General features: G+C 47.7%; 1 protein-coding gene across 1 annotated transcript; it reads right to left on the bottom strand.

The window, feature by feature from the left end:
* Positions 1-444: 444 nt before the first annotated feature.
* On the bottom strand, positions 445-1,527 carry LOC115148981 (sodium-dependent proline transporter-like). The gene is made up of 5 exons (XM_029691363.1): positions 1,454-1,527; positions 1,199-1,293; positions 993-1,117; positions 744-847; positions 445-640 (listed from the first exon to the last, which is right to left on the bottom strand). Coding segments are annotated over exons 2-5 (417 nt in total). The 5' UTR covers positions 1,201-1,293; positions 1,454-1,527; the 3' UTR covers positions 445-454.
* Between the last annotated feature and the right edge of the window lie 16,518 nt (positions 1,528-18,045).

Genomic DNA, 18,045 nt, shown 5'->3' with positions numbered 1-18,045 from the left:
GATGCTTTCCCAGAGACATAATGTAAAGGTCAAGGGTCAAATAAATTTGCCTGACTCGCCAGTAGGAGAAATGGGGTGCAGAATGCTTTGAAGTAGATCAGCACTTTGCGGCACCAGGGAGGACAGAGTCAGATCATTGCAATGATGTCCTGGCAAAACTGGTTCACTCATGTGAATATTAAGGAATGCAGACACACGCACACTTATTAGTCAAAGTATCTGAAGACACAAATGACATACAGTAAGTGTGCGGCATGTCTGAATAGGGGTTAGTATGTGTGCTTAGTATGTGAAATGTAGCATGCAGGGTATGGAGTTAGAGGTGCATGTTGCTGTGTACCATAGAAGAAGGAGATGCCAATGAAGAGGGTAATGATGAGGCCGAAGCTAGTGGTGAAGGAGTCGATGAGGTTGAACCAGTAAATCCCTCCCTATGGAGAGAAGGACACCAGCACTAACACACACACGCCTTCCTTACTAATAAACAAGTCAAGACACACACACACGTGATCAACAGCATTCCCATTAGACAGAAGCCGAAACACAGCAGTCCCAGGAAAGGAGACTTCTGCTTCATGTTAGCTCTGAGCTGTGGGAACTCATCCAGCATGGCCATGGTGATACCCTCCATGTCACCAAACTACAGGGGTGAGGGTCAGAGAGACAGGGAGCGGGGTGTTAGATGTCTGCGTTTGGTTGGTTTAAAGCGCTGTGGTTCAATACAGAACAAAACTGTGGTTTACCAGAGTGTCGACCCCCAGCATGAAAAAGAAGAGGATCGACCAAAACACAGAGCCTGGCAGTCGAGCAAGAGGTTCTGAGTATGCCACAAATGCCAAACCGGGACCTGGCGGAAGAACAATAATGAGCTTATATTTGCCATAAAATAACTTTATTGCCATGATAATAACTGGATGTATTGTGATTACCATGTCATAAACGTAAAATAAATGTATTGTTAATACAAGAGTGATTTTCTCATTGAGAGCTACCAGTGTCTTCCACCTCTCTAACAGGCACTCCCTTCCTCAAAGCCATGTGACCCAGGATTGAGAATATGGCGAACCCCACAAAGAAGCTGGTGCTGCAGTTCCCTATGGTGATGACCAGACAGTACCTGAAAGCAGAACAATGTTAGAATAGACTCCATTTCCCAGCATGCCTATAGCCTCAGAGTGCATAGAAGAGTACTACTGACATTGTTATTAAACCTATTGTAGGAGGCCATGGAGAGTAGCCCACCAACACCAATCCCCAATGAGTAGAAGATCTGGGAGGAGCATCGTTCCACACCTACATGGTAACGGTGACAGTTAAGACATGCTGTTTACTTTGTTGGCCAGCAGCAAGGGCCTTGATACACATCATTAAAGGTAGGCACACACACACACAAAAACACACAACCTATACTTGACTAGATATTATACCAGCCTGCCTCCACTACGGGACGTACCTGTGCACTGGTCAGCCGACCCCAGTCAGGGGTCAGGTAGAAGGCAACACCCTGAAGTGACCCCTCCGGTGTAGCAAATCAAATCAAATTTATTTATATAGCCCTTCGTACATCAGCTGAATCTCAAAGTGCTGTACAGAAACCCAGCCTAAAACCCCAAACAGCAAGCAATGCATGTGAAAGAAGCACGGTGGCTGGGAAAAACTCCCTAGGAAAAACTCCTGAGAAAGGCCAAAAACCTAGGAAGAACCTAGAGAGGAACCAGGCTATGAGGGGTGGCCAGTCCTCTTCTGGCTGTGCCGGGTGGATATTATAACAGAACATGGTCAAGATGTTAAAATGTTCGTAAATGACCAGCATGGTCAAATAATAATAATCATAGTAATTGTCGAGGGTGCAACAAGCACGTCCGGTGAACAGGTCAGGTTCCGTAGCCGCAGGCAGAACAGTTGAAACTGGAGCAGCAGCATGGCCAGGTGGACTGGGGACAGCAAGGAGTCATCATGCCAGGTAGTCCTGAGGCATGGTCCTAGGGCTCAGGTCCTCCGAGAGAAAGAAAGAGAGAAAGAGAGAATTAGAGAGAGCATATTTATATTCACACAGGACACCGGATAAGACAAGAGAATCCTCCAGATGTAACAGACTGACCCTAGCCCCCCGACACATAAACTACTGCAGCATAAATACTGGAGGCTGAGACAGGAGGGATCAGAAGACACTGTGGCCCCATCCGATGATACCCCCGGACAGGGCCAAACAGGCAGGATATAACCCCCACCCACTTTGCCAAAGCACAGCCCCCACACCACTAGAGGGATATCTACAACCACCAACTTACCGTCCGAAGACAAGGCCGAGTATAGCCCACAAAGATCTCCGCCACGGCACAACCCAAGGGGGGGGCGCCAACCCAGACAGGAAGACCACGTCAGTGGCTCAACCTACTCAAGTGACGCACCCCTCCCATGGACGGCATGGAAGAACACCAGTAAGTCAGTGACTCAGCCCCTGTAAAAGGGTTAGAGGCAGAGAATCCCAGTGGGAAGAGGGGAACCGACAAGGCAGAGACAGCAAGGGCGGTTCGTTGCTCCAGCCTTTCCGTTCACCTTCACACTCCTGGGCCAGACTATACTTAATCATAGGACCTACTGAAGAGATAAGTCTTCAGTAAAGACTTAAAGGTTGAGACTGAGTCTACGTCTCTCACATGGGTAGGCAGACCATTCCATAAAAATTGAGCTCTATAGGAGAAAGCCCTACCTCCAGCCGTTTGCTTAGAAATTCTAGGGACAATTAGGAGGCCTGCGTCTTGTGACCGTAGCGTACGTGTAGGTATGTACAGCAGGACCAAATCGGAAAGATAGGTAGGAGCAAGCCCATGTAATGCTTTGTAGGTTAGCAGTAAAACCTTGAAATCAGCCCTTGCCTTAACAGGAAGCCAGTGTAGGGAGGCTAGCACTGGAGTAATATGATCACATTTTTTGGTTCTAGTCAGGATTCTAGCAGCCGTATTTAGCACTAACTGAAGTTTGTTTAGTGCTTTATCCGGGTAGCCGGAAAGTAGAGCATTGCAGTAGTCGAGCCTAGAAGTAACAAAAGCATGGATTAATTTTTCTGCGTAATTTTTGGACAGAAAGTTTCTGATTTTTGCAATGTTACGTAGATGGAAAAATTCTGTCCTTGAAGCAGTCTTGATATGTTCTTCAAAAGAGAGATCAGGGTCCAGAGTAACGCCGAGGTCCTTCACAGTTTTATTTGAGACGACTGTACAACCATCCAGATTAATTGTCAGATTCAACAGAAGATCTCTTTGTTTCTTGGGACCTAGGACAAGCATCTCTGTTTTGTCCGAGTTTAAAAGTAGAAAATTTGCAGCCATCCACTTCCTTATGTCTGAAACACAGGCTTCTAGCGAGGGCAATTTTGGGGCTTCACCATGTTTCATTGAAATGTACAGCTGTGTGTCGTCCGCATAGCAGTGAAATTTAACATTATGTTTTCGAATGACATCCCCAAGAGGTAAAATATATAGTGAAAACAATAGTGGTCCTAGAACGGAACCTTGAGGAACACCGAAATTTACAATTGATTTTGAGGACGAACCATTCACAGAGACAAACTGATATCTTTCCGACAGATAAGATCTAAACCAGGCCAGAACTTGTCCATGTAGACCAATTTGGGTTTCCAATCTCTCCAAAAGAATGTGGTGATCGATGGTATCAAAAGCGGCACTAAGATCTAGGAGCATGAGGACAGATGCAGAGCCTCGGTCTGACGTCATTAAAAGGTCATTTACCACCTTCACAAGTGCAGTCTCAGTGCTATGATGGGGTCTAAAACCAGACTGAAGCGTTTCGTATACATTGTTTGTCTTCAGGAAGGCAGTGAGTTGCTGCGCAACAACTTTTTCTAAAATTTTTGAGAGGAATGGAAGATTCGATATAGGCCGATAGTTTTTTATAATTTCTGGGTCAAGATTCGGCTTTTTCAAGAGAGGCTTTATTACTGCCACTTTTAGTGAGCTTGGTACACATCCGGTGGATAGAGAGACGTTTATTATGTTCAACATAGGAGGGCCAAGCACAGGAAGCAGCTCTTTCAGTAGTTTAGTTGGAATAGGGTCCAATATGCAGCTTGAGGGTTTGGAGGCCATGATTATTTTCATCATTATGTCAAGAGATATAGTACTAAAACACTTTAGTATCTCCCTTGATCCTAGGTCCTGCAGAGTGTGCAGACTCAGGACAATGGAGCCCTGGAGGAATACCCAGATTTAAAGAGGAGTCCGTATTTGCTTTCTAATGATCATGATCTTTTCCTCAAAGAAGTTCAGAAATTTATTACTGCTGAAGTGAAAGCCATCCTCCATTTGCGAATGCTGCTTTTTAGTTAGCTTTGCGACAGTGTCAAAAAGAAATTTCGGATTGTTCTTATTTTCCTCAATTAAGTTGGAAAATAGGATGATCGTGCAGCAGTGAGGGCTCTTCGATACTGCACGGTACTGTCTTTCCAAGTTAGTCGGAAGACTTCCAGTTTAGTGTGGCGCCATTTCCGTTCCAATTTTCTGGAAGCTTGCTTCTGAGCTAGTGTATTTTCTGTATACCAGGGAGCTAGTTTCTTATGACAGATGTTTTTAATTTTTAGGGGTGCAACTGCATCTAGGGTATTGCGCAAGGTTAAATTGAGTTCCTCGGTTAGGTGGTTAACTGATTCTTGTCCTCTGACGTCCTTGGGTAGGCAGAGGGAGTCTGGAAGGGCATCAAGGAATCTTTGGGTTGTCTGAGAATTTATAGCACAACTTTTAATCTTCCTTGGTTGGGGTCTGAGCAGATTATTTGTTGCAATTGTAAACGCAATAAAATGATGGTCCGATAATCCAGGATTATGAGGAAAAACATTAAGATCCACAACATTTATTCCATGGGATAAAACTAGGTCCAGAGTATGACTGTGGCAGTGAGTAGGTCCAGAGACATGTTGTTCAAAACCCACTGAGTCGATGATGGCTCCGAAAGCCTTTTGGAGTGGGTCTGTGGACTTTTCCATGTGAATGTTAAAATCACCAAAAATTAGAATATTATCTGCTATGACTACAAGATCCGATAGGAATTCAGGGAACTCAGTAAGGAACACTGCATATGGCCCAGGAGGCCTGTAAACAGTAGCTATAAAAAGTGATTGAGTAGGCTGCATAGATTTCATGACTAGAAGCTCAAAAGACGAAACGTCATTGTTTTTTTTTTTGTAAATTGAAATTTGCTATCGTAAATGTTAGCAACACCTCCGCCTTTGCCGGATGCACGGGGGTATGGTCACTAGTGTAACCAGGGGGTGAGGCCTCATTTAACACAGTAAATTCATCAGGCTTAAGCCATGTTTCAGTCAGGCCAATCACATCAAGATTATGATCAGTGATTAGTTCATTGACTATAACTGCCTTGGAAGTGAGGGATCTAACATTAAGTAACCCAATTTTGAGATGTGAAGTATCACAATCTCTTTCAATAATGGCAGGAATGGAGGAGGTCTTTATACTAGTAAGATTACTGAAGCGAACACCGCCATTTTTAATTTTGCCCAACCTAGATCGAGGCACAGACACGGTCTCAATGGGGAAAGCTGAGCTGACTACGCTAACTGTGCTAGTGGCAGACTCCACTAAGCTGGCAGGCTGGCTAACAGCCTGTTGCCTGGCCTGCACCCTATTTCATTGTGGAGCTAGAGGAGTTAGAGCCCTGTCTATGTTCGTAGATAAGATGAGAGCACCCCTCCAGCTAGGATGGAGTCCGTCACTCCTCAGCAGGCCAGGCTTGGTCCTGTTTGTGGGTGAATCCCAGAAAGAGGGCCAGTTATCTACAAATTCTATCTTTTGGGAGGGGCAGAAAACAGTTTTCATCCAGCGATTGAGTTGTGAGACTCTGCTGTAGAGCTCATCACTCCCCCTAACTGGGAGGGGGCCAGAGACAATTAATCGATGCCGACACATCTTTCTAGCTGATTTACATGCTGAAGCTATGTTGCGCTTGGTGACCTCTGACTGTTTCATCCTAACATTGTTGGTGCCGACGTGGATAACAATATCTCTATACTCTCTACACTCGCCAGTTTTAGCTTTAGCCAGCACCGTCTTTAGATTAGCCTTAACGTCGGTAGCCCTGCCCCCTGGTAAACAGTGTATGATCGCTGGATGATTAGTTTTAAGTCTAATACTGCGGGTAATGGAGTCGCCAAAACGATCAGCACTAAGTCACGTAAACCACCTACAAAGTTAGAGTAACAGCTCTTAAGTACATAGCTGTTTTCAACCTTCTCTCTCTCTACCGCACCTGCTATTACGACCTCTGAATGCCCGGCTATGAAAAGCCAAGTGACATTTACTCCTGATGTACTGGCCAGTTGCACCCTCTGTGATTATTATTTGACCCTGTTGGTCATCTATGAATGTTTGAACATCTTGGAGAACAATCTGGCCTTAATGGCCATGTTCTGTTATAATCTTCACCCGGCACAGCCAGAAGGGGACTGGCCACCCCTCAGAGCCTGGTTCCTCTCTAGGTTTCTTCCTAGGTTCCGCCTTTCTAGGGAGTTTTTCCTAGCAACCATGCCTTTACATCTGCATTGCTTGCCGTTTGGGGTTTTAGGCTGGGGAAACTGGATAATTCAAGCGGAGACATCCCTCATTCATTTGATTGTTTATACACTGAGCTGATGCACGTATACACAGCATGTAAGGACAGTTCCTACAAACAGCACTATGGCTTTATAATCACTTACAACATCTGGAATGCTGCCAGCCAACACAAGAGGATTCATCATTCAACTATGTGCTAGCTTCACATGGAGAGCTGAAGGAGACTCACAGTAGACTAACTAAGGTGTGTTTGCGGTAGCAGAGGTGGGGAAACCTTCACACGTTCCCCAGTCCCACACAGTAGCCGATACAGGAGAGCAGAAACTCATACTTCCCACCCCACTGCTCTCTACTGAGAATATTTGGGTCTGTTGCGGGTGCAGGGGGTGGGACTCAAACTGTGGCTGGGATGAGGGATTGGTGACATCATGAGCTAAATTAAACCCATTCAGCTGTGCTGGACTCTAGAACAGATATAACACATTTAAAACTGTCAGACAGATCCTATAACGGTGTCATGCCTTGATTTCGAAATGTATAATTCCATGTCACAAGTGAAGTACTCCCTCTCCATTTTAACTTGTATGAGACACTGGGACTGCACATTGTTTAGGGTAAATACAGTCAGTGACAATGGTAGGAATTGCTATGTAGTCCAGATGAACAGATATGGGTGTGGTTCACACATCAGAAAATGTGAGTGAGTGTGTGTGTTTTCAGTGGACCTGAAAAGACAGCAAAGAGATTAACTAAGGACAAGAAGTGGAAGTAGGTCAGGTTAAAATGGCAGTTCAGTTTTTGGAACAGCAAATCATTTGATTTAGGCCACTACCATCTGCCTCTCTTCATCATCAACATCATGACACATTGTAAGTCATACAAGGGGAATAAAGAGTACCCTACAGGTAGTTGATATCAAATGTTTAAAAAAATAAAAGGAGAGCTGCACACTCTAGGAGCTCAGATGCTAAAATATTTATGTCCAACGTTGACAGACAAGCTGTCTTCATCAGGGTAGAATGACAAACAGTGCGGGATGACTCATTTATATAGTGTCAAAAGACACACAGGTGTCTGTAATCATGGCTGGGTGTGGCCTGATATCATTGGTTAATTTTCATATTAAAATAGCATACAAAAAACATAAATGGATAGCGTACAATCACATATCCAATTTGGCTACATAAGCCTACAAACATTTACAATAGCAAAATCACAATAATCACAAGAATGGCTTCAGATCAAAGTCTACGTTAAGACCGAAGGGAGCAAGGGTTTTTAAATTAAAGATCCAAGCAGCCTCTCATTTTAACAAATTGACAAGGTCACCCCCTCTCCTAGGGAGGGTGGTGACATGTTCGATGCCAATATAACGTAGAGGCGAAATCGAGTGGTTTTCTTCCAAAAAGTGGGCCGCAACTGGGTAAGTCGAGTTTTTGCACCTAATGATGCTACAATGCTCCGAGATATGTACTTTTAATTCGCGCTTTGTTTTACCGACATAATTTTTTCCACAAGGACAAGTTATAAGATAAATAACTGTCTTAGTGGGGCATGTGATAACACCTTTGATTGGGATCTGTTTCCCTGTTTGGGGGGGTTTGAAGGATCTACATTTATAAGTGCCATTGCATTGAGCGCAGCCATTACACTTGTAGTTTCCATCCAGGAGGGGCACAAATACACGTGCAGAGATATCTTGGGGTGGTAAATCAGAGTTTACCAGTTTATCTCTGAGATTTCTGCCCCGTGAGAATACGACCAAGGGAAGGTCCGAAAACACATTACCAATACTATCATCGGATCTTAGAATGTGCCAATGTTTGAACGATTCCCTTGATTTGTTCAGAGCACTTTGAATAACGGGTAGTTAGAACGCAAGAAGGCTTATTTTTGCGAGACTGACCTTAAAAGGTCATGTCTCGTTTTGAATTTTCTCAATGGCAGAATTAATCTGACCATTTTTGTACCCACTCTCCTTGAATTTTCTTTGCGTCTCAGCCATATTTCTGTTCAAATCAGATTGTTTTTTTTACAAATTCTTTTGATTCGACAGAATTGGCTGTATGGCAAACTGTTTTTCAAGGGAAGTGGGTGACAACCATCAGCCCTCAAACTGTTACGATCAGTAGGTTTCCTGTAAAGATCATTGTATAGAACATTGTCTTCAAACAAGATCAGAAGATCAAGAAACATGTCAAATCAGTTATCAGATTGCATAGTAAATCTCAGATGCTCAGAACAGGAGTTAAGAAAAGCATGGAACACCTTGAGCTGTTTTTCATAACCCCTCCACAGAACAAAAATATCATCAATATACCGTTTCCAAATGATGTTAGGAAAGAAAACATTTGAGAGGATTGAAAATAGACTTTCTCCATGTAACCCACATACAAATTAGCATAGTTAGGAGCCATGGGGGATCCCATAGCAGTACCCTTCATCTGAATAAAAAAATAATGTATTAACATGAATGAAGTAGTTGTGTGTGAGTACTAATTCAGCCAATGTTATAATGCAGGCACTGGAAGGTAGTTCATTCGGGTCACGTTGTAGAAGAAAATGTTCCATAGCTTCAATACCGCCCTCGTGTGGAATATTTGTGTATAACGACTCAACATCAAAAGTAATTAACAAAGGGTTCTCTGGGAGAGGATCGAGAGATTCAATGATAGAGATCATACTGCTGGTGTCCTTTACAAAGGAGGGGAGCTGTTCTGAGACCATACTGCTGGTGTCCTTCACAAAGGAGGGGAGCTGTTCTGAGACCATACAGCTGGTGTCCTTTACAAAGGAGGGGAGCTGTTCTGAGATCATACTGCTGGTGTCCTTTACAAAGGAGGGGAGCTGTTCTGAGACCATACAGCTGGTGTCCTTTACAAAGGAGGGGAGCTGTTCTGGGATCATACTGCTGGTGTCCTTCACAAAGGAGGGGAGCTGTTCTGCGACCATACAGCTGGTGTCCTTTACAAAGGAGGGGAGCTGTTCTGAGATCATACTGCTGGTGTCCTTTACAAAGGAGGGGAGCTGTTCTGAGACCATACAGCTGGTGTCCTTTACAAAGGAGGGGAGCTGTTCTGGGATCATACTGCTGGTGTCCTTCACAAAGGAGGGGAGCTGTTCTGCGAACGGTCTAATAAAAAAGTCAACAAAAGTAGATAGAGGGGCCGTTACTGCATCAATACCCGCTACAATAGGGCGCCCTGGAGGGTTTGTAACATTCTTGTGTAATTTCGGCAAAGTATAAAAAGTGGCAATTATAGGGTGTTGAAAACCAAAAAAGAATGACTTTTTGGCTAATCTGACCAGAACTTAAATACCCATCTAGGACAGTAAAGATCGTGTTCTGAAATTGGGCAGTGGGGTCACTTCTGAGTTTCTTGTAAAAGGTGTTGCCAAACAGTTGTCTATGACACACATTTACATAAACTGTCCTATCCTTGAGTACAACTGACCCACCCTATCAGCAGGGCGGGTAAGGACTGACGCATCGGATTGTAAATCAAGTAAAGCATGTTTTTCATCCCTAGGTAAATTCTGAAAAGATATGTACTCCTGTTTGTTCTGAAGGAGATTAACAACTTTTTCAACAAGTCTGCAATATGTGATTGGCTGGAGGTACAAAATAACTCTTACTTCTAAAAGGAGTCATAGTATGTGCAGGTGAGCAACCTACATGTTCAGTAGAAACATCACGATTAGGGGAGCTGAAGTATTCCCTTAAACGGATGTTTATAAAAAACTTAAACATGTCGACCTTAACATCAAAATCGTTGCACTGAGTTGTAGGCATAAAATATAACCCTTTATTAAGCAAGGAGATATGGGCAGGGCTGAATATCTTGCTTGATAAATTAAAGACACTCAGTCCCGTGGGTTCTGGGACCCTCCGCCTCTGGGAGTAGTTTATTCTTACCCCGTCGGGTGCGGCATCTCATCGGTGCGCGTGCCCGCGGCCTGGTCAGACGGGGATGGATAGAAGTAAGCGGCATCCCTCCTGCGTCTGTCATGGAGAGGAGGAGCAGGACCTCCTCTGTCAGGGTTTCTCCAGAAGTAGACTTTGTCCTCTGCCTTGTCTTTTTTGTCTTGATTGAATTTCTTGATTTTAAGTTCCTTTATTCTGTAGACAACTTGTCCTGGAGCGCTGGGTTAGTTTATCAGTTCATTGAATATGCCATCATCATTAACAGCTCCTTGCAGAGCTGTGCGTTTCTCTTCAATCGTGTTATCCATTTCAATAAGATCCTTTTCAACTGGTCAACAATTAATGTCATTAAATCAATAGAGCATTTGTTCAGGATGGCACACCAGCGCTCACAGAAATCTGTGCGCTGTCCCAATGATAGTTATTTTTGTCACCCGAGTCCCCGTGGAATAATGCCTTGACGCACATAATCACTAAGAGTGATTATATTGTAACGACCCGGTATTGTGTTCTGTGTTCGTGGGTGTGTTATGGTTCTCATGGCTACTAGCAGGGGTTGAATGTGTCAGGACAGAGGGAAAGGGTGGGGGGTATGATGGGTAATCCCGCGGGATTTGGAAATGCATAAATAGGGATTGCTGTCTCATCTCTCTCTCTCTTTTCTGTTCGGGCCTTGATCTGTTCTTATGGGGGTGACCCTTAACCCGACATGGTGTAATTGTGTACGTTCGGTATTTAGCGGCGTGGGCTGTGGCCACAACAATAGCCCAGTTTAGGAATAAACCTGTGTTCTGACCTGCACACCTGGAGTCCGTCTCTTTTCCTTTTATGACCCAGCCGGGTCATTACATTGGTGTCAGAAGTGCTTTCGAACTACGGGATCGAGACTAGGCGAGTTAGCTGTTCAGTATAGGCCGGGTTGGCTTTAGCGTAACTCGCATCTACGGTCATGATGCTTGGGGCGAGGCAGAAAATTAAGGAAGAGTCGGACAAAGTGTCCGTTGTGGGCTCGGGGGTACCCGGTCGGGAGGGTCGGGCGGCGACAGCGGTAGATGAGCTGGAGAGCCACATGGCGGGAGTTAAATTGTCAGTCAGCAAGATGGCAGAACTGGCGGGTTTTCCTTCACTCCGCTCGAGAGCAGACGTCACGGCGACGGGGATATCGACGTCACCGGGTGCGGAAATGGCGGGGCCTGCGTATGTAAACAGTGATGGCGGCGGCCTATTGCCATTAGCCACGGTAGCGGCTAAACTACCAAAGTTCAATGGACAAGGTAAATGGGAAGTTTTTTTCACTCAATTCGAGTTGTTGGCTGCAGCCGGGAGGTGGTCTGACGAGACGAAAGCGTTACAGCTTGCCCTGAGCCTGGCAGAGGAGGCGTCGGAATGCCTGTTAACGCTAGCCCCGGACGAGAGGGGCGACTACGGTGCGCTAGTGGAGGCATTGGGGGGCCGTTTCGGCAGCGACGCGCAGCCCAACATGCTGCGGATTGAACTGAGTAACAAAAAGAGACTTCAGGGGGAATCATTAAAGGCGTTGGCAAGTGGTATTCTGAGCCTGACCAGGCGGGCTTATGCAACTATGCCGATTGGGGTGCAAGACGAGCTGGCACGGGACAGTTTTATTAGAGCGCTCTCTTCCACCGAACTGGGTAAGCATGTTCAGATGGCGGACCCACCATCTCTGCGGGCTGCAGTGGAGATAGCCAGGAAGAGGGAGCTGATCTGGGGTGAGGGAGTGAGAGTGGAAGTCGCCAGTCAACCAGAGGTGAGAGCAGCGGTGGCTGGGGTGCCAGGGGTCATGAAACCAGAGTGGGCCGACGAGTTGTGCGGGCTAGTCAAGACTGCTTCGCTTGTCATGGAGAGGGGCTCCAGGCAGCGTCGCAGTGTCAGCTCAACTCCTATTGTATGCTGGGGTTGTGGCCAGCCTGGCCACATTCAGCGGGAGTGTGGCAGATTACCCCGTCACCAGGGAAACGACGGCGGGTTCTCGCGCAGGGGGCAGCGCGGACCCACCCCCCCGCCCCCAAACCCACTGTAAGCAAAAGAGGTACCCAGCAGCGCAGACAAGAGGGTGGGGACCTGCTCCCCCAGGGTGTAGCTGCCGCCGTGTTTCCTAGTCCGGTAGTTGTGGTGGGACGTACCACCGTTGGGGACTTCTGTAATGTCATCGTCAAGGTGGAGGGGGTGGAATGTTTGGCCCTGGTCGACACGGGCTCTACAGTAACCCTGGTGAGACCGGACATACTACCTGTTGGGGTGCGGGTGGAGCCGACCCTTGTCCAGCTACGGACTGTCACGGGGGAGCTAGCCCCCATGTTAGGGAAGTGTCAGCTATCTGTGACTGTGGGGGGGAGAACTGTGGGGTGTCCGGCATGGGTAGCAGCGGTGCAGGACCCCTGTATACTGGGAATGGACTTTTTGAAAAACTGTGGGGCTCAGTTGGACTTAGCGTCGGGCACTTTGAGGCTGTCGGGGGGGCCCACAGTGGGAATGTCGACTTCGGGAGGGCCAGCAGGGGGCAGGGCTGTCCCTCCGTCTTCCTCCAAGCTTGCAGAAACTCCACCGGTCATCCCGGCTGCTCCCTTGGTCGTTGTGCCATTCCAGCAGCTGTCTCCGGCGGCGACGGCCTTCACTCCCCATCATGGTGCAAGCACAGGCAGCTCAGTAGCCCAAAACACACTGGCTCCTTCACCCCATCAGCCCGATGGGGGGAAGGAGGAAGCTATAGACGCCGTTGAGGCTGTGTGGCTGAAGAACTGTCAGGGTCTGGATGAGGGACAACAGAGACAGTTAAAGCAGCTGCTGTTGGACTTTAAAGATAGCTTCGCTTGGGGGGAAGATGAGGTAGGACAAACGCACCTAGTTCAGCACGAAATAGACACTGGGGATGCCCGACCCATTAAAATTCGGCCCCGTCGTATTCCCCTTGCCAGGAGGGAAGCAGCAGACACAGCTATTGTTGAAATGTTGCGGGCTGATTTCATTGAGCCATCAGATAGCCCATGGTCCGCGCCGGTCGTCATGGTGCCCAAGAAAGGGGGTAAACTTAGGTTTTGTGTTGACTACAGGGGCCTAAATTCTATCACCACTAAAGACTCTTATCCCCTACCGAGGATTGATGAGTCGCTAGACCACGTGAGAGGGTCCTCGTGGTTCTCCTCCCTTGATCTGCGCAGTGGCTACTGGCAGGTGCCCCTCTCGCCAGGGGCACGTGAAAAAACGGCCTTCTCCACAGATAGGGGCCATTGGCAGTTCAAGGTGCTGTGCTTCGGGCTCTGTAATGCTCCTGCCACCTTTGAGAGGCTCATGGACAGAGTGCTGGCGGGGGTTCCGAGAGACGAGTGTGTTGTGTACCTATACGACATATTGGTGCACGGCACATCGTTTGAGGGGGCACTGGGGGCAATTAGGCGAGTGTTGGAGAGGATCTCGGGGGCAGGGCTAAAATTACATCCGGGAAAGTGCCATTTCATGCAAAGGGAGGTGGCGTTCCTGGGGCATCAGCTGGGTGGTGAGGGCATCAGCACGATGCCAGACAAAGTAGAGGCTGTGAGGGGGTGGCCAGTTCCAGGGGGAAAAAAAGAGGTTAAGAGCTTCCTGGGGCTGGCATCCTACTATCGTAGGTTTGTGAAGGGGTTTGCGGGGGTAGCGGCTCCTTTGAACCACCTTCTCAAGGAGGACACTGTTTTTCAGTGGACCGAAGAGCACCAGCGGGCGTTTGAGGCCCTCAAACGTGCCCTGATGGAGGCTCCTGTCCTGGCCTCACCAGACCCGAACCGTCCGTTCATCCTGGACACCGACGCAAGCAATGAGGGTTTGGGGGCTGTACTGGCTCAGCGTGGTCCTGATGGGGAACACGTAGTAGCTTATTACAGCAGAACTTTTGATAAGGCAGAGAAACGCTACTGCGTGACAAGGAGAGAGCTTTTGGCTGTCGTGGCAGCAGTACGCCATTTCAAGTACTACCTGGGGGGCCTGCCGTTTGTGGTCCGGACGGATCACTCCGCCCTGCAGTGGCTTCTCTCCTTCAAGGAGCCAGAGGGTCAGATTGCCCGCTGGCTGGAGGAGCTGCAACCCTACGACTTCCAGGTGGAGCACAGAGCCGGCCTTCGCCACAGCAATGCAGACGCCTTGTCCCGCCGCCCGTGTGCTGAGCATGGCTGTGGGTACTGCGCCAAACGGGTGGAGCGAGAGAGAGAACTGTGCAGGGAGGAGGGAGTCACCGCCACGGTGAGTCAGCTGAGGGTGACAGAGTGCCGGGAGCTTGAGGCTGTGGACGTTGGGGAGTGGAGGCGTCGCCAGGAGGAGGACGCAGAGCTGCGTCCTGTGCTGCGGTGGGTGGAAGAGCGAAGACGACCGCCGTGGGGGGAAGTAGCCCCTCTATCACCAGTCACCAAGGGGCTGTGGGCTAAATTCACAGTCCTTAGAGTGGCTGAGGGAGTGCTCCAGAGGGGGTGGAAAAAGCCAGCGACTGGAGAAATTACGTGGCAGGTAGTGGTGCCCAAAAGGCTGCAGGGGAGCGTGTTACAGCAGCTTCACGGGGGAGTTGGCGCAGGGCATTTTGGGGTCTCCAAAACGTTAAAGCGCGTGCGTAAAGGCTTCTATTGGGCCAGGCACAGGAGGGATGTTGAGGACTTTTGTAGGCAGTGCGACGAGTGTGCTGCTAAAAAAGGACCTCCAGGTCAGTCACACGCCCTCCTACAACAATTCCCAGTAGGGGAGCCCATGGAGAGACTGGGGGTAGACATAGTGGGGCCGTTTCCAACCACAGACAGCGGTAACAGGTGGATTCTAACCGCTATGGACTACTTCACCAAGTGGCCGGAGGCTTACGCTCTCCCAGACCAGGAGGCAGCGACAGTAGCTGATGCGTTGGTGGGGGGAATAATCAGTCGGTTTGGGGTGCCACAGTCTATTCACAGCGACCAGGGGAGAAACTTCGAGTCACGGGTGTTCTCAGAGTTGTGTAGACGGTTAGGCGCGGAGAAGACGCGCACTACGCCACTTCACCCCCAGAGTGATGGGCTGGTGGAAAGATTTAACAGAACGTTAGCACAGCAGCTGGCCATCGTTACCTCAAAACACCAGAGAGATTGGGACACCCACTTACCGTTTATTCTTATGGCATGTAGGTCGGCTGTTCAAGAATCGACTGCGTGCTCCCCAGCGCTACTAATGTTAGGTCGTGAGTTGCGCACCCCAGCCGAACTGACGTTTGGTCACCCTCCTGATAATGACGACGGGGTTTTGCCTGGCCCGAACTATGTGTGTCGTCTGCAGAACCGGTTAGAAGCGGCTCACACCTTCGCAAGAGAGCAACTCGAGAACGCAGGGGTCCGCCAAAAGCGCCACTACGACTCGCGCGCTAGGGGGAGGCACTTTGGAGCGGGAGAATGTGTGTGGCTTCACAACCCCACGCGCAAGAAGGGGCGGTGCCCAAAGCTGGACAGTGCATGGGTGGGGCCGTGTCTGGTGATAGAGAGAGTGGGGGAGGTGACGTACCGGGTGGAGGTCCCCCCACGGAGCAGGAAGGTGGTGGTCCACCGGGACCGATTGGCACCCTACAGAGGGAGGAAAACGGTAGGAAATGGGAGTGAGGTCTCTGATGTGAGCCCACGGGAACAGTCTAATGAGGAGACTCTAGCGCAACCTGAGCCTGGGATGGGGGCTGCTTCTTCAGAGGGCGCTGGAAATGACATTGGGGCAGATGAGTGTTCTGGGGGTTCACCGGGGAGAGCCACGGGGAGGCCCAAGAGACTGATGCGACCTCCGGGTCGTTTTAAGGATTTTGTTGTGTAACCCTAGGGGCTAGGGTTTAGAAAGGGGGGGGCTATGTAACGACCCGGTATTGTGTTCTGTGTTCGTGGGTGTGTTATGGTTCTCATGGCTACTAGCAGGGGTTGAATGTGTCAGGACAGAGGGAAAGGGTGGGGGGTATGATGGGTAATCCCGCGGGATTTGGAAATGCATAAATAGGGATTGCTGTCTCATCTCTCTCTCTCTTTTCTGTTCGGGCCTTGATCTGTTCTTATGGGGGTGACCCTTAACCCGACATGGTGTAATTGTGTACGTTCGGTATTTAGCGGCGTGGGCTGTGGCCACAACAATAGCCCAGTTTAGGAATAAACCTGTGTTCTGACCTGCACACCTGGAGTCCGTCTCTTTTCCTTTTATGACCCAGCCGGGTCATTACAATATGTAGATACATTCTCGTCTGGCGCGTAGATAAATGTAATAGTTCTTTCGAGAGGTCAGAATTACCCCCGGCATGTCAAAAAGGAACTCCGATACAATTATCTTATCACGTTCCCTTTGGCTATATTCAAAGTAATCTTGTTTAGGTCTTTGACCAGTGTCAGGAAAATAATTATCATTCGGCATCATTGTATAGCTTTTTGTCGGTAGGGTGCTGTTTACTGGGTAACAGAATAATCTAGAGGCGAAAGAAACGCACACTTATATAGCGAGGTGCTGGCTAGCGGAGTGGAACACTTTTTAAAAAATAAAGGAGAGCCACACTCTCTAGGAGCTCAGATGCAAAAAAATATTTATGTCCACAGTTTCGATAGACAAGCTGTCTTCATCAGGGTAGAATGACAAACACTGCGGGATGACTCATTTATATAGTGTCAAAAGACAAACAGGTGTCTGTAATCATGGCTGGGTGTGGCCTGATATCATTGGTTAATTTTCATATTAGAATAGCATTCAAAAAACACAAATGGATAGCGTACAATCACATAACCAATTTGGCTACATAAGCCTACAAACATTTACAATAGCAAAATCACAATAATCACAAGAATGGCTTCAGATCTTAACAAATTGTCGAGGGGGGAGGGGGGGGCAGTGCCCCTGTGACAACAATTTTGGAACCCTTGTGGCCCCCCCTAAATGTGGAGTATGAAATAATTTTTACATAACAAATTTTTGCTATCATTCTTCTTTTACATCCATTATTAGACAGTGGCAACGCAGAACATGGTATTTTGCCTGCTAATGCCTGCAATGCAGTGAAGAAAACGATATGACAACAATAACGTCTAATGTAACTGGCACCTCTAACAGTACAACTGGCCCCAGCTTGGCCCCCCCAGTTGAAATGGTCTAGAACCGCCACTGCCCTACAGGTAGTTGATATAAAATGGGCTATAATATGTTATGCAAAACTAACAAATGAGAGCATAAAACGTTGAATATGTCTTTGAAATAAATATATCTTCGATACATTGCTCAGATGAAAGTTCCATAGAAATCTATGTGGTTTGGATATTTTTGTCAATGATGATTGAAATGGGCACTTTTGTTAATGACCGGAAAATTACAGTTGAGCGCAGAGCGCAGGTAGTCTTGCTAAAGTCAGCCAAGCTAGAGCGCAGGTGCAGTCATTAATAAACAAAGATAAAAAATAAATAATTATATAAATAAATAAATAAACACGCCCTCTTTGTACAGACTCACCTTTACGGTAGGTGCACCCGATATCTGTGACTTCGGGACAAGTCTGATTGTCCTTGAGTGGACCAGCCA

This window comes from Salmo trutta, chromosome 15 (genome assembly GCF_901001165.1).
Source record: "Salmo trutta chromosome 15, fSalTru1.1, whole genome shotgun sequence".
Classification (NCBI taxonomy): domain Eukaryota; kingdom Metazoa; phylum Chordata; class Actinopteri; order Salmoniformes; family Salmonidae; genus Salmo; species Salmo trutta.
Note: the sequence above shows the minus strand (reverse complement) of the source record. Positions and strands in the feature narration are given on the sequence as shown.